The 16,684-nt window shown below is 52.3% G+C and overlaps 2 protein-coding genes across 2 annotated transcripts; both read left to right on the plus strand.

Moving 5' to 3' along the window:
* Window positions 1–1,617: 1,617 nt before the first annotated feature.
* Window positions 1,618–6,850, plus strand: Uap1l1 (UDP-N-acetylglucosamine pyrophosphorylase 1 like 1). Its single transcript, XM_032903108.1, has 9 exons — window positions 1,618–1,996; window positions 2,247–2,451; window positions 2,656–2,831; window positions 3,059–3,231; window positions 3,327–3,520; window positions 3,923–4,063; window positions 4,583–4,768; window positions 5,277–5,343; window positions 5,671–6,850. Exons 1-9 carry the CDS (start codon window positions 1,708–1,710, stop codon window positions 5,761–5,763), a joined length of 1,524 nt encoding a protein of 507 aa, XP_032758999.1. The 5' UTR covers window positions 1,618–1,707; the 3' UTR covers window positions 5,764–6,850.
* Window positions 6,851–12,469: 5,619 nt separating this feature from the next.
* Window positions 12,470–16,616, plus strand: Dpp7 (dipeptidyl peptidase 7). Its single transcript, XM_032903109.1, has 13 exons — window positions 12,470–12,606; window positions 12,695–12,808; window positions 12,883–13,022; window positions 13,105–13,268; window positions 13,815–13,950; window positions 14,146–14,227; window positions 14,334–14,500; window positions 14,657–14,717; window positions 15,202–15,320; window positions 15,412–15,568; window positions 15,678–15,742; window positions 16,120–16,190; window positions 16,310–16,616. The coding sequence occupies exons 1-13, from the start codon at window positions 12,510–12,512 to the stop codon at window positions 16,437–16,439; spliced, it is 1,503 nt and encodes a 500-aa protein (XP_032759000.1). The 5' UTR covers window positions 12,470–12,509; the 3' UTR covers window positions 16,440–16,616.
* The last annotated feature ends 68 nt before the right edge of the window (window positions 16,617–16,684 follow it).

A 16,684-nucleotide genomic window follows, 5' to 3' on the forward strand; every position in this document is an offset into this window, starting at 1 on the left:
AAGGCCTTTGCCACCCCAGGCTTTACCTTCAAACTTAAAAACAAAGATATGGGCAGATAGTTTCTAAGCTAGTTTCTTAAAAAAAAACAAAAAACAAAAAAAAACCAAAGCTGTGTTAAACATGGCTTAAGCTATGGTGGTAAGTTTTTAAAAAAACACTTACTTAGGGGCTGGGGATTTTTGCTCAGGGGGGGAGCGCCTTTCCTAGGAAGGGCAAGGGCCGGGGTTCAGTACCCCAAACCCGAAAAAAAAAACCAAAAAAAAAAAAAAAAAAGACTTACTTATTTTATGTATATGAGTACACTATTGCTGTCTTCTGACACACCAGAAGAGGGCATCAGATCTCATTACAGATGGTTGTGAGCCACCATGTGGTTGCTGCGAACTGAACTCAGGACCTCTGGAAGAGTAGTCAGTGCTCTTAACCTCTGAGCCGTCTCGCCAGCCCTGCTTTTATATACTTTTTACAAGAGGCTTTCTTTATCTGTACCAGGTGGTGGTGGGGCTTGTCTTTAATCCCAACACTTCAGAGGTTCAGAGGCAGAGGCAGGCAGATCTCTGAGTTTGGGGCCAGCCTGGTCTACAGAGTGAGTTTCAGGGCAGCCAGGGCTACACATCTCAAAAAATCTCATCTCAAAAATAGAAAACAACACACACAAGACAACAGCAACAGCAAAAGCAAACACGAGGCTTCAGTCTGGAAACCTTAGTTCCTAAAGGTAGGCAGGTGAGGGGAGGTGGGTGCGGGTTAGGGCCAGCCTGGGTCTGGCCTCCTCCCAGAGCTAGCAGTGGTGGTTCTAGGTGAATGCGTACAAGATCAGGCAGACTCCTCTCAGCCTCAGCCTCAGCCTCTAAGGAGAGAGGCTCCCAGGGCACTGCTTGATTCTGGGTTGCTCAGAGGATGGATTAGTCAGAAGAGACACGCTGAAGATAAATTTTAGGCTTCTCAGCAACATGAGAATCCACCTCTGGGAAGGTTATCAGCTTCCCAGAAGCACTTTTTCCAGAAGTAACAGTTTCCCAGTTTCACAAAAGGCACTTTTAACAAGTCAATTTCCACATACCAAAATCTTTTATCTAATCTAGGGGTTGTGGAAGGAACGGTCATCTAAGCAATTGTCAGCCATGCGAGACTTCCTGGTTTGCCAAGTATGTCTTGGGACTAAGTTATGCTAAGGCTACTTCAAAGCCTAGGTGCCATCATTCCGGAATTCACACCAGAAACAATGGCTCTGCAAAAATTCTGCTATAGACCACCCTTCCGGCTGTGGACAGACAGGAGGCTGAGTTAGGTCTGGCCAGCCAGTGACCGTACCTCAGACTCCCTTTCTTTCACAGGGCAAGGACAGACCAGCTTCGACCACATGGGGAGTGTGATTGGAATTACTTAGGAGAGAAACGCCTAGGCCTTGGAGGACTAGGAAGGCCTGGTCTGGACCATACACCTTGAACAGAGTTAAGACAGGGAGGTCAGATCCTAGGATTCAAGTCCCGGAAACGCGCAGGGGAAACTAAATAAAAAAGGGATCGAAAATGGGCGGAGCCAAAGAGGACCGAAGTGGAGCCCAAGAGGAAAAAGGGGCGGGGTCCCGGGTGGAGGGGTTGCACCCTGGACCCGCCCCACTGTGATCGGTGCAGCTGGCCTGGTCTCGTGACATCGGTCAGAAAGTCACGAGTACGGGCTGAGCCTGCTGCTGCAGTGGCACTATGGCCTCGGAGAGGGATGTGCGCGCAAAGCTGCAGCGCGCGGGCCAGGATCACCTCCTTCGCTTCTGGGCCGACCTGGCTCCGGAGCCCCGAGCGGCGCTGCTAGCTGAGCTCTCCTCACTGGAGGCCGACGCGCTGCGTGAGCACTGCCAGCGCGCCTCAGCCGCCGGCGCGCTAGCCTCGGGTCCTCTGCCGGACCTGGCGGCGCGCCTGCAGCCCCTGCCCCCAGAACGCTTGGGTAGCGCGATCCGCTGCGACCAAGAGACACGCCTGCGGTGGGAAGAGGAAGGTAGGCAATGCCGTGCCCGGCGGGGGTTGGGCAGGCGCTGCCCGCTGCGACCGGAAGAGTTAGTGCCTACGGGGGTGGGGGGAGTGGGGCGGAGTGGAGGGGACGGACTCGGGAAGTGCTGTGGGGAATTTATTTGCCTTGCAGCGCTTTCCTCCTGCGCTTAGTAGACCCCAAAGTCGTGCAGTTGCAGGCTCACTTGTGGCTCTCCAAAGTGAAAGAGGTCTTTCCACTGGGCGTGCCTCTCCTTCAGGTTTCCGACAGATTGCTCTGAACAAGGTAGCTGTCCTGCTGCTGGCCGGTGGGCAGGGCACTCGCCTGGGCGTCACCTACCCCAAGGGCATGTATCAAGTTGGTCTGCCCAGCCAGAAGACCCTGTACCAACTGCAAGCAGAGCGGATCCGGCGTGTTCAACAGTTGGCTGGTCAGCGACTGGGGACCCACTGCACCGTGCCCTGGTGTGTCCTCCATGCCAGCCTCCCAGAAAGACCACACCTAAGTGCCTGCCCCACACCAACACTTTAGACCCAATCTTAGCACGGCCCTAGACAGAGCCCAGTACTTACTTGCCCTTACTGAACCCCATCTAGACCTGTTCCTGCCACACTCGCCAGATCGAGCCAGATTCCCCTGGAAGCAGCTCACTGCTAGGTCTTTTACAGGTACATCATGACCAGTGAGTTTACACTGGGACCCACAATCAAGTTCTTCAAGGAGCACGACTTCTTTCACCTAGACCCCGCTAACGTGGTGCTGTTCGAACAGCGCATGCTACCTGCTGTGACCTTTGAGGGCAAGGCCATCCTGGAACGGAAAGACAAAGTTGCCATGGCCCCAGGTATGGCCCACACTTTGGACGGGAAAGGTTGCCCCACCTGGGCCACAGATACAGGCAGCTGTGGGTCAGGAAGCTGACACCCAGGTAGGATGTACTCAGGCAGGCTTTGTGGCCCTGGCTAGTCTGGAGTCACGGGCCCTTGGTGGTTTGTGCTCCGGTAGCGTTTACTAGACTGAGCAGGAGATGGAGCCGGAGTCCCTGGGTAGCCCATTCCTTCTCCTCTGTAGACGGTAATGGAGGCCTGTACTGTGCACTGGCTGACCACCAGATCCTGGAGGACATGGAGCAGCGGGGTGTGGAGTTTGTGCATGTGTACTGTGTCGACAACATCTTGGTGCGGTTGGCTGACCCAGCCTTCATTGGCTTCTGTGTGCTTCAGGGAGCAGACTGTGGTGCGAAGGTGAGCACCGAGCTTTTGTTTTCCTTGCCTCTGCCTCTTGCTAAATCCCATCCCTCCTACTCCCGGCCCTCTGAGTCTATACCCGGTGGCTTCAGGTCGTGGAGAAAGCGTACCCAGAAGAGCCAGTGGGTGTGGTGTGCCAGGTGGATGGTGTCCCGCAGGTGGTGGAATACAGCGAGATCAGCCCTGAGATTGCTAGGCAGCGTGGGGCTGATGGTGGCTTGCTGTACAACGCAGGCAACATCTGCAACCATTTCTTTACCAGAGGCTTCCTGGATATGGTCACCAGGTATGTGGCAGCGGGTGATAATATCCCAGACCAAGCTGAACCTAGGAACGCCACAGTAGCTGGAGCGGCCCTTGAGTTGACTGACAACTGCCAGGAGTGGCAAGGGGCTGGGTGGAGAGAATTCCTGTGTTACTGCCAGTTCCAAGCGGTCATGCTCTGTGCATGTGTCAGGCCCTGGTCACAGCTCTCTTTTGTGGATTGGCCCCACCTCTGCCCTGTCATTTGCTCAGGTGGACAGCATGGTGGCGGGTGGCCCTGGGGATGCGCAGAGAAAGCCTGTGTCTTTCCCCAGAGATACAGCGAGGTCCTTGCGCTGCAGCACCGGGCCAGGTATACAGAAGTGGGGACTGGTGTTCCAGCTGCCCTGCCTGAGCCACATTCCCTTTGTCCTCTTGCTGCCAGGGAGTTTGAGCCCTTGCTGAAGCTGCATGTGGCTGTGAAGAAGGTTCCGTACGTGGATGAGGAGGGAAATCTGGTAAAGCCGCTAAGACCGAATGGGATAAAGATGGAGAAGTTTGTGTTTGATGTGTTCCAGTTTGCTAAGTTAGTGGTGGAAATCACTTTTTTTTCCCCTCTTCTTCCCTCTCTCTGTTCTGGGACGAGTTTAGAGGTCCAGCAGGACAGTAGGGAAGTGGCAGCTTGTGAGGAGCAGGTGGGGCGGGGGAAGCTCAGAGACTACACACTGGTTGTTCTCAGGGAAGTCCAGAGGGTGTTCTCACCCTGAGAACGAGAGCAGAGAGAACATTGGAGGTTCTGAGAGGACAAGGACACCCCGCCATCCCAGCAGTCTGCACAGTCCTGACCCATGGTCAGGTTTTGGAGTTGCTGGGTGGGTCTGTCCTCTTTCTCTGCTCATGTGACAAGTGAGAGTTGGGGGATAAGGTTTCCTAGGACCTCGGGAAAGTAAAGTTGCCTTTTGTGCCTACACGGCCCTCCTAGATCATCAGATCACTGAACTCAGGGGAACATACTCCCAGTTAGGGAAGTGTGGCTTCCCCTTGCCTGTCTGGAGCAGGGTAGCTAGCTGGCAGCAGGGTGATGGTGAGCCCTTCTTTCCACCAGGAACTTTGTTGCCTTTGAAGTGTGTCGGGAGGAGGAGTTCTCCCCACTGAAGAATGCTGACACAGCCGACAGGGACAATCCCTCCACCTCCAGGCGAGCCTTACTAGCTCAGCACTACCGCTGGGCTCTCCAGGCTGGAGCCCACTTCCTGGATGTACACGGGGTCCGGCTTCCGGAGCAGTCTGGGTGAGGGGCTCAGCTTAGCCCGAGAGGTAGTATTCTTGTCCCAGGGCCCTGGTGACGCTGCCACTGTCCCACCTTGCTTCTGACCCAGTGCCACCTCAAATGCAGACAGCTGTGTTCCCAGCCAGTTCCCAGCCCAGCTTCTTAGTCTCAGGGTCTGCTCAGGGAACTAAGAGGGCAGGGTCTCAAATAACCCCCAAGCAGGCTCTCATAAGCTTTGCAGATGAGACCTAGGCCTAACCCTCAAGAGACATGAGGAAGTCTCTTTAGCACAGGAGAGGAAAAGGACCTTCGGTGTCTGTCTCCCCTGTTGTCATTCTGGAGCTGTGGGTAGGCCAAGCTGTCTGAGCTCTGTTTAGTTAGGCCAGAGCCTGGCGTCTGGCCTTATCGGTTTGGGCTGTGCAGAGGGAAGAATTTGTATTCGTGCTGGGCAGACACTTACCAGCTCACGTCCTGAGGGAGCTGGGAGGATCCCCATGAGAGGCAGGTGCTGACTGCTGCTCTTCCCTAGCCTGCTCCCAAATGGAGACCCTCCAGCCATCTGTGAGATATCGCCCTTGGTGTCTTACTCTGGAGAGGTGAGCACGAGTTCCCTTCCAGGAGTTCATGAACTCTGGTTTGTGTAAAAGTGGGAGAAGCCGGGACTAGGGTAGAAGGTTACAGCCCCGGTTCAGTTGGCCAATGAAGTGTGAATTTTTGGGATGTGGTGGGCTGAGGGGTCTGGAGGCCTTTGCCAATCTTAGAGGGGTTGGGGTATAGGAAGGAATCAAGGCTGAGACCAAGATTTTGGGGAGTCCTGTGCTGTCCCTCCCTGACAGGGCAACACTGGAGTGATGTTTCAGGGTGGCTGGAGCGGTATGGGCAGGCAAAGTGGACACTTAGCCGCTGTAACCCCTTGCTTCTAGGGGTTGGAAATGTACCTGCAAGGCCGCAAACTCCAGTCTCCATTCACTCTGGACGAGGACCAAGCCAGGCTGCTGCAGCCACAGGAGTGCTAACCGCTTGCTCCCAGGCTCTGTAGGGTGGCGATGCGACTCTGGGCGAGGTTCCAAGTGGAAATGCTAGCCTGCAGGCATTGTCTTGACACCGGGACAAGTGTGCTGGTTGATTTCGAAAGGCTGGGACTTCTTGGGTCCCCCCATGGATTCTGGTTGTCTCTCTGTGTGTGGGTTTTGTTTGTTTTGTTTTTGCCTCCTTGCTGGCTCTAGGGCTTGGCTGAGAGGCAGGGGGTTGAGAACATTGGGAAACAGGGCTAGAAGAGGTTCAGGGTAGAGGGAGGGAAGTGTTATCTAGGAAGGCAGCAGGGGAGATGCCCTTCTAGCATCTCCCCCCACCCCTGCTACCCAGCACACAGGCCAACGCACAGGCTCAGCAGACAGTGAGCTGTGCCATAGCGGGTGTAGTAAAAAGGCCTACCCTAGGCAGCAGAACCATAACTGGAGGAAGGCTGATCATGTCGTACCACGTGCCACACAGGACCAATAGAAGAAGCCAATGGTTAGGACCAGGCTGGAGGACTCTGACCTGCACACCTGAGATGAAAGTTGAAATCTCCCTAGACCTCTTCACAACCCCAGTCTCCCAGTCACACTTGCCAGTGCGCCTGGCTGCTGTGTCCTAAGTATTTTCCTCCCAGAACGAGAGATCGCACTGGTTGCCTTCTGCAACTGATTTTGACCCAGACAGGAGCACAGCTCATCTTGGTAAGTTGCTTTTCCCAGAGCTTAGAGCCAAAGCTTTAGGATGGAGATGTAGCTTCTCTTTAAAGTGGCACTTGGCTCTGCCACCTGGCCTTGTTCTGTCACTGGCTGGACCTCCATGGACTCACAGCTGTTCTCCCGTGCAGGAAATGATGACACTGGCCCTTCCCTGTAAAGTAATAGCGGTCAGGACAGACAGCCTCTCTGCAGCCACCTACCTACCCCAGACATGTGGGCTCCTGCTCACTCCCATTAGCTTTCCCACAGGAGGTCAGAGGGAGGAGTGAATTCATTCACCTTTGGTGTGGAGCAGCGGACACAGATCTGGGGAAGATGGGAGGACCGGGCCTGCGGCTGCAATGGTTGAACCAGCTTGTAGAAATCACCTGAGCTTTTGCTGAACTCTGTAGTCATCTGAAGCAAATGGCGTATCTTGCATTGTCTCTTCTGGTTCCACAGACAAGCCAGGGCCCCTGGGGAGATCAGAGGGGTGTAGATGAAAACCCCTAGTCTCCTCCTGGATTCTTGAAAGGACTTAAAAAAAAAAATCAAAGACATCTCTGTGTCCTTCACCCATTTCCTTGGTGATTGTATCTTTTTTTTTTTTTTTTCTTTTCTTTTTTTCGGACCTGGGACCGAACCCAGGGCCTTGCGCTTGCTAGGCAAGCGCTCTACCACTGAGCTAAATCCCCAACCCCTGGTGATTGTATCTTACATGATTATAAGGCTATCAGACTGGGGTGATCAAGGGACAGTGTTTCAAGAACTCATGTGAATATATTAGTGTACCCCACATTCAATCAAGATGAATAATTGTCCCCTTACTGTGGAGCTCTCCATAGTCACATCCCCACCATTCCTAGCCCCGTATTCTCCTGAAAAGACAGAGTGGACGTTTTTATTTTCACAGATTGGACATTTGGGATAAACAGAGGTTGGTGGGCAGGGTCTTGTGCATCCCAGGCTGGCCTTGAATCAGCTACACAGGCAAGGCTGACCCTTGACCTCTGAACAATCCTGACAAGATGCTTGGTTCGTGGGGTGGTGGGAGCTGAAATCCAGGGCTTCATTTGCATGGTAGGCCAGAGCTCTGGTTTCTCTTGACATACAGAGGTGGAAGGGTTGGGTCCAGGGGACAGGACTTTGGGAACAGGAGGGCTAAGAAACCTACCATGCTTCCACTTCACTTTAGCTCAGGGAAACCCAAGACATAGGATGCTCCAGAGAAAACCTTTGTAGCAGACCTGTGGCTGGCATCCCCGTTTTGATAGGCTATAGGAAGCATCACTTGAGGGCTGGGCCAGTGCATGTGGGAAGATAGCCAGGAGGACACCAAATGAGGAGGAGGAGACCTGAGACCAATAGAGTTTTCAAATCCAGAGAAACCAAAGGCCAAGTAGGCTCGCCGTAAACGGGCACTCGGAGATGCACAGCCGTTGCACACCCGTAAACGTGTACCTGGAGCCTGGGTGTGGAGGCCTTAATCCCAGCCCTAGGGAGGTAGAGGCAGGCATATTTCTTGAGTTAGAGGCCAACCCTGGAGTGCCAGGCCACACAGAGCTCCACAGTGACACAAACACTTTCAAATCAAACAAAAGCCGTGTCATTGACACTGGAGCAAACGTGAGGTAGGGTCCCCTACGCCGTAGTGCTGCTTAGTAGGGTTGAGCGTTGACTTCTCGAACCATGTGTGAAGTAAACCTAAATGGTCTGTCTTAGAACACAGATCCCAAGGGTCTCGGTGCCTCAAGTAAACTTCCCTGTTACATCCTTTACCCACTGGGGAAGCAGGCTGGGCCTGTTCTGGCTTCCTCTGTGTAGAGGACAGCAGTCTTCATGCTGAGCCTTACGTGGATTCACTCCATTTTATGCGGTAGGAGCTGCTATGTGTGTATCTCAAGTACGCATCAAACTCATCACTGGTCAGGAACCCAGCCCGGAAAAACCATCCAGTGAGAACCTTGCTTCCATCCGGCCTGCTGTGTGGGCCTGGTCTCAGCATCTGCTCCCTGCTCTCCCAGCTCCGAACCCTAGAGCCTTTTTAACCTCTCTTAGGCAATCTGTGAATGACATCGTTGTATGACACAAAGTATGTAACCCGAGTTGCTGCTAGTAACTAAGACTGGAATATACTAAAGGAACCCATGTTTGCCAGGGGTCATGATTACCAAGCAAGAGCAGGAGTGCCCAGTGAATTAAGGCAACGAAATCACCACAGCCTGTCGGTTTATGGAAAAACGTAACATGCAGGTCTGTGACTGGTGTAGCTTGAACTTACTCACTGCTGTCATCAGCCAATTGCGTTCATTAGAAAAGGAATCTGGAAGCCTGGTGTGACACATTTGATCCCCGCAGAAGAGCAACCGTAAAACTTAGGGCTGGGGTGGATTTTTTTTTCTTCTTTTTTTCTTTCTTTTTTTTCGGAGCTGGGGACCGAACCCAGGGCCTTGTGCTTGCTAGGCAAGCGCTCTACCCCTGAGCTAAATCCCCAACCCCGGGTGGATGTTTAGGAAGAGGACAGGACCCACTACCACTACTAAATCTCTAGAGGTCATATGGTCACCACATGGTATCAGTCCAGACAATTATGGCAGTAGTGACACCTGGGTCTACACAAGGGCAGAAACTGGTGGCACTTCTGGAAACGTGACAGTGCGTGATAGTGCAAGCCCTGGTGAAACGCTGGACTGTAAACCGTAAACGTTTCAGAGGACTTCACAGTGGAGCAGAGTAAGAACAAGCGGAGCCGTTAAAAGATCTCATCTAGGGGCTGGGGATTTAGCTCAGTGGTAGAGCGCTTGCCTAGCAAGCGCAAGGTCCTGGGTTCGGTCCCCAGCTCCGGAAAAAAGAAAAGAAAAAAAAAATCTCATCTACACATTCAGGAAGTAGTGTTACCCACTGGCGATCTGCATGCAGTGGTCATGACTACCAAGCGAAGTCAAGAGTGCCCAGTCTTGTCTATAATCCCAGCACTTGGAAGAGGCAAGAGGACCATGAGTCTGGCTACTAGAAAGACCCTGTCCTAAAGACACAAAACATCATAATATTGCAGATTTATACCATCTGGTGATCATGAAGCAAGGGGTCTACACAATTTTGTTTCAGTCAGAGTCTAGAAAACAGACTTCATATGAATCTAATCAATATACATATAAAAAGTACATTCTATTGTTTGAGATAGGGGTCTCTGTGTGTGGCCCTGGCTGGTCTGAGACTCACTGTCTAGGCCAGGCTGGCTTCAAACTCAGACTCCGCTGCCTCACCCGGGTGCAGGGATTACAGGGTGCATCGCCACTCTTGCTCTTCAGTTATTTGAGAAATACCTCTGACCAATTTATCATTAAATCATACAGGACTTCTATCTGACAAGATACTTAGTACAACTAGTGATGTAATATACTTTTGCTCCCCTCCATAAAATCGAGTCCCAAAGAAAGGAAGGAGTCCAGAAATTTGTTACCTTGGTAGGGAACGCAGCAGTGATGCTGGCTTCAGTTGTCCTTACATAAGACATAGTTGCCATAATTAATTCTGAGAGTAGAATATGCCCTTGCCTTAGCAAGGTCTGTGTAGTCCTAGGTCTTCCCAGTGAAGAACGCCAGCCTCAAGACCCTTGGACAATATGGACTTTGTTGGGCAAGGTGCTTACTCTGCACAAAATGCAAAACTCACCACAGAGGTCATCACTGTCAGAAACTCTATGACTGAAAAAGTCACATACAGAGTCATGAGCAGTAACAAGTGGCAAAACCCCATGGTCACACAAATGTACACAAAATAATTATAAAGTAAACAGGTCACACCAATATTGGAAACAATTACAAGACCTCCAGCCACCCCCAAAAAAACATCAAAGTAGCAGAACTCCATTAGCTAAGGGATAATTTAGAAACAATGAAACACAGTCGTCTGCCACACAGCTCAGAGGAAGAGTGCTTGCCTGGGCTTGAGGCTCTGTACTTTGTCAGTGTGGTGGTGTGTGCACGTAATTCCAGAATGCCAGAGCACACACAGGAATGCTGCAAGTTCCAGTCAGCCTGATCTATATAGAAGTACCTGATATAAATAAATCAGTGGTTAAGAGCTTGGGCTGCTCTTCCAGAGTACCTGGGTTCAAATCCCAGTCCCACTGGTGGCTCACAATCACCTAACACTACAGACCTGAGGGTATTGAGCACCCACTTCCGGCCTCCATGAGCAATACACATAGATGGTGCACAGACATACAGCAGGTAAAGCAACTGTGTTCATGAAATAAGCTCTCTGACATTTCAAATTTAGAGATGTGCAGTAGTAAGAAGTATGAAGGGAGAGTGTAAGATGCCTAACTCAAAATTAAACACACTGATAGCTGAATACCCCTTTCCACCTTAAAACTCAGGAAGGGAGCATTGGCTCAGTGGTTGCTGCTCTTGCAGAGGACACAGTCTGATTCCTACTGTTCTCATGGTGGTTAACAACCATCTGTGGCTTCTGTACTTACAGAGGTTTCAAAACTCTCTTCTGGACCCCAAAGAAACCAAACATGTATGTTGTAATGCATACATACATATGTACATACATACACACACATACAGGCGAAACACATAAAATAAATATGACTTATTCTTTTCATTAAAAAAGGAAGAAGATAGGCTGGAGAGAAGGCTCAGTGGTTAAGAGCCCTGACTGCTCTTCCAGAGGTCCTGAGTTCAATTCCCAGCAACCACATGGTGGCTCACAGCCATCTGTAATAGGATCTGATGCCCTCTTCTGGTGTGTCTGAAGACAGCTACGGTGTACTTATATATAGTAAATAAATAAATCTTTTTTTTTTAAAAAGGAAGAAGATGACTTACAGAAAATTCCCAAGGAGAAACACATTATAACAAAGACCCGTGTGTGATGTCACAGGAACACCATTTCTGCATTCAAAGCAGTGGGCTGCATAAGCAGATGACAGGCAGGGGCTGAGAAGTAACATGGCAGGAAATTCAAAAGGAAGTTCAAGGATAGGAAGAGTGTGAAGGCTCACCAACAGTGTTCCAATGCAGAACGCTGGCAGATACTCAAGCCACATAGAGCTAAGGCACGCCACAGGTAGACCTTACTGCGCAGCACAACAGTGACGCCCTCCAAAGCGTGCAGTCACAAACGTAGGCATCTACACAGCATTAGGAGTCCTGTGGCAGATTCCACAGCTCTAAGCTGTGTGTCCCACTGGACAGTGGCCATGCTGGATGGACATGCTCCACTCATGGCCGAGCCAGTCCAAGTCACCAACTCCCGTGGATGTCTCTCCTCTTCCAGACCTGAGATTGGGTGTCAGAGAGAAAACTGGTTCTTTCTTCTCTCTGCATACTCCCCTTTCTCCATTCTGTTTGGGCTGTGGGCACAGTGCCAGCATGGGGGAGAACAGAGCCGCTCAGTGACCCCAGACACGACTCGGATATGTCCAGTGTCCTCTCTCGGAGGGAAGACACTGTCCCTCTGCAGCAATCCCCTACCTTCCTGAGGGCCAGTCTCTGAGAGCAGACAGAAATGTCCCAGTTTCCTTGGCTCTGTAATTATGGGCCTGTCTGATGCTGACCAGAGCTGAGGGCTGGGAGCAGAGCAGTCATCTTGGCCGAGAAGGCTCCCGCTGTCTCTAGCACCCAGGGCTGAATGAGTTGGTAGCTCTAGCAGCCAGTGGATCGTGTGGAGCCTGCAACCCCTAGGAACTTCAACATCCTGCAGCATCCTTGTGTGTGAGGACCCTCCCTCCCATCACCTTGTGGTACTCAGAAGCTGGACACTTGGGAGAGCATCCAGTCCTGATGAACCTTAGTCCTCTGTCTGCTTCCCGGGTCTCCACAGTAGCCATCTTTGTGGAAACAAGAAGGAGCCCACAAATCTGGATCAAAGAACTGGGAAGCTTAAGTAAGAGGGAGAGTAGGTTAGTCCTCCAGCTAGAATCCAGCCACTGTAGGACAGCCCCGCCAGGCTGTCATGTGATGCTGCCCCGCCTGTCGTGTCTGTCTTGTGACCAAGTCACATGACTGCCAGCGGCCCGCTCAGAATCAGGCATGGGTTTCCATCCTTGTTCTCCTGTGGACCATGGGGTCCCCTCCTGGGTCCTGGTCTTGTTGCTGACACTGGGACTGTGCAGCCTCCAGGCTACAGGTGAGTACAGACTGACTGCCCTCCCTCCTGACCCTCCTGAGTCCGTTATGACCCCTAACAGTTCCTGAGTGTCTACACCCACCCGCAGCCGACAGCGTTCTAGACCCTGACTTTCGTGAGAATTACTTTGAGCAGTACATGGACCATTTCAACTTTGAGAGTTTCAGCAACAAGACCTTTGGCCAGCGGTTCCTGGTGTCAGGTGAGTGCTGGCCCCACAGCATGGTCCTTACCTGCTTATCCCTGGCCTTACAGAGACCCATTTACTTCCCACAGATAAGTTCTGGAAGGTGGGCGAGGGGCCCATTTTCTTCTACACAGGGAATGAGGGGGATATCTGGTCCCTCGCTAACAACTCTGGCTTCATAGTGGAACTGGCAGCCCAGCAGGAGGCCCTGCTGGTCTTTGCCGAGCATGTAGGTACCAGGGCACTTCCTGAGCTGAGGGAGGTGGGGAACACAGAGGCAGTGGTTAGCCATCGCTTCCTTCTTCCTGCAGCGGTATTATGGGAAATCGCTTCCATTCGGTGTGCAGTCCACACAGCGGGGATACACACAGCTGCTGACTGTGGAGCAGGCGCTGGCTGACTTCGCCGTGCTGCTCCAGGCCCTGCGGCACAATCTTGGGGTCCAGGATGCCCCCACCATAGCCTTTGGAGGGAGGTGGGTCCTTGATATCCCTTCAGGACAGATCTGTCCCCACAGGAGATCCTAGAGTCCTACTTACGCCACTCTCATGGCCCCAAGTGGCACCCTATATAAGGAGGGCCAAAGAAATGTCTCTTACATTCTCTGCATCCTCTGCCTAGCTCCAGGGTGCCTAGCCCCATGCGTGGAAGGGCTAGGTCTAGCTTTACCTCCTCATGGAAGCCCTCCTTGAGTGGACCTCATAGGCTGTGCATGTTGTGTCGCCCACACTAGTGGGACAATCTCTGCTGATATTGTTCAGCAATGTCTTCATTGCTGGGCCAGAGCAGGGCACCCACAGGGCCTTCTCCCAGTGAAGGCCTTGCCCCTGGGATCAAAATGTGTGGGCCTGACAGCTTCAGGTCCTTTTTTCCCCACACTTGGGACTCCGGAGCAGGGAAGGAGCAAGGGGATGACACAGGTCTAGCCTAGACACCCCGGCCTGGAGGACAGTGAGACTGCTAGCCTCAGCATGGAGGCCACTTCCCATAACCACAATCCTGTACCCTTTCCCCACCCCAGTTATGGGGGAATGCTGAGCGCCTACATGAGGATGAAGTACCCCCACCTGGTGGCTGGGGCACTGGCGGCCAGCGCTCCTGTTCTAGCTGTCGCAGGCCTCGGCAACCCCGACCAATTCTTCCGAGATGTCACAGCGGTGAGTGATGGGGCTTGGATACCCCAGGCCAGTGCAGGAAGGTGAGCAGCAGCAATCTTGGTTTCTTTTCCAGGACTTCTTTTTTTTTTTTTTTTTCTTTTTTCTTTTTTTCCGGAGCTGGGGACCGAACCCAGGGCCTTGGGCTTTCTAGGCAAGCGCTCTACCGCTAAGCTAAATCCCCAACCCCTTTTCCAGGACTTCTATGGCCAGAGTCCCAAGTGTGCCCAGGCTGTGCGGGATGCTTTCCAGCAAATCAAAGACTTGTTCCTCCAGGGAGGTGAGGAGGTCCTTCCTCACATGCTGTCCCCTTTGGCCATTCATTCTTGCCCTTCATATTTGCCAGCAGTTTCCTCAGCCTTTTCTCCTGGCTTCTCTCTTCCCAGCCTATGACACCATCAGCCAGAATTTTGGGACCTGCCAATCACTTTCCAGCCCAAAGGACCTGACTCAGCTCTTTGGGTTTGCCCGGAATGCATTTACTGTTCTCGCTATGATGGATTACCCGTACCCTACTAACTTTCTAGGGCCCCTTCCTGCCAACCCTGTCAAGGTGAGGTGGCTCTCCCTGGGTGCTAGCCTGATCCAACAGGCTTGTAGCTACCTGCTTTCATACCATCTGCTGTTGTGTCCATGTAGGCTAACAGCCCTGACCCACACTCTGTGAAAGGGGCCTCCGCTGAGATATTCTGCTGCCCTTCTCTTCTAGGTGGGTTGTGAACGGTTGTTGAGTGAGGGCCAGAGGATCATGGGTCTACGGGCACTGGCAGGTGAGTCTACTCCTTGGTCTTAATGGGGCAAGGGTAGTGACTCTAACAGTGACACAGGGCTGAGTAGGGAAAGGACCCATATCCCTGACCTGGGCTTAGTCTGGTAGGCTATTTGAAATGTAGTAGGGGACCCAGTACAGCTTTTGAAATGACAGGACCTGTGTCTTGGGAACCAGGCATAAGCTGAAGAGGGTATCATGACTTCCTAGTCATCCTAAGAACATGCATAGCTACCCGAGGGTTGCTATGGGACCTTTGCAGTCCCTCGCCACAAGGCTCTACATGCCTGCCCTGCCCTGTTGTGAGGCAGGGTACTTGGCGTTAAGATTGTGTCCCTGGGCTGTTGAAGGCAGGCACATGCTCCAAAGACTCCAAATGCTTACTTCGCTGTGGCGAACCTATGTTAGCCTTCCTTCCAAGGTGCGTGAGTAGTAGCCTGAGCATGTACTGGCTGGCTGCTGGTCCCAGCACTAATCCTATCCAGGGCTGGTCTACAACTCCTCTGGCATGGAACCCTGTTTTGACATCTACCAGATGTACCAAAGCTGTGCTGACCCCACTGGCTGTGGCACTGGCTCCAATGCCAGGGCCTGGGACTACCAGGTTTGTGGACATAGAGGAGCTAAACTGGCAAGCATAGGGGTTGGGTGTGTGGCTTGCCTGTCTGACTTATTTCACTGTGGGGCACCTGCAGGCCTGTACGGAGATCAATCTGACCTTTGACAGCAACAACGTGACAGACATGTTCCCTGAAATCCCTTTCTCTGATGAACTCCGCCAGCAATACTGCCTGGATACATGGGGCGTGTGGCCTCGGCCAGACTGGCTGCAGACCAGCTTCTGGGGTGGCGGTAAAGGGCTGGGCTGGTGACTGGGAGCCGGGTGCTGGGAAGGACCCTGCCCTCTGTCCTGAGCTGCTTCTGTCGGATACCTCACCACCACTTGCTGTGTTCCTTTTAGACCTTAAAGCAGCCAGCAACATCATTTTCTCCAACGGTGACCTAGATCCCTGGGCAGGGGGTGGGGTAAGTCCAGGCCTGGCAGTTGCCGGCCCCATGTAGGTATTCTTGGCAGTGACTGGACTGCATGGCTAGGCTCCTCATACATCTTTTCCTCTGCAGGTTCACATTCAGGTTCATCTGGCCATTGTTGCCCCCGTCCTCATTCCCTCATCTCTCCTTTTGGGTTGCTTTTTCCCTGATCACTTAACGTAGTGTAGCATCTGGCCTGTCCCTTCCACCTTTCCTTTCCAATGGAGCTATTAGAAGCTGTGCAGTATGCTCACTGTTGCTTCAGTTGCATCTAAAGACAGCACTGGCATCTATGTCAGGGTGCAAGGGTGGGAGAGGCTTGCCTACCCTGTGGCTTAAAGCACAGGCCACATGCTTCATTCTTCCAACAGATCCAGCGCAACCTGAGTACATCAATCATTGCTGTCACCATCCAAGGGGGAGCACATCACCTAGACCTCAGGTGCAGTGTAGTGCAGCCTACCTCTGGGCCAGTGTTGGGTTGTGGGTTAGACGGACATGAACCTCACCCTGTATGCTTGCCACCTGAGTGTCACCACCCCTTATCTGTCTGCTTCTTAGAGCATCTAACTCAGAAGACCCCCCGTCTGTCGTGGAGGTGCGTAAGCTGGAAGCTACCCTCATCCGTGAGTGGGTAGCAGCAGCCAGACTAAAGCAACCAGCAAAGCCACAGTGGCCTGGGCCTAAGTAGCAGCACCCTTCCAGCCAAGATGCAGCAAACCCAAGATCCCTTGTTCTATGTGAGCCACTGTGGCTGACAGCTTGCCTTACATCTGATGGACTATCCAGACTCATGGTGGTTTGTCTAAGCTGGACCTCAAGCAAGGAGCTGGTGGGAGATGGAGAGACAGAATAAACACATGCTATGCCCTTGTCTAGTAGGGTTCATGCGCGGAGGGATGAGATATTTGGAGACATGCTCTAGACAAAAATAAC

This window comes from Rattus rattus, chromosome 5 (assembly GCF_011064425.1).
Source record: "Rattus rattus isolate New Zealand chromosome 5, Rrattus_CSIRO_v1, whole genome shotgun sequence".
Classification (NCBI taxonomy): Eukaryota; Metazoa; Chordata; class Mammalia; order Rodentia; family Muridae; genus Rattus; species Rattus rattus.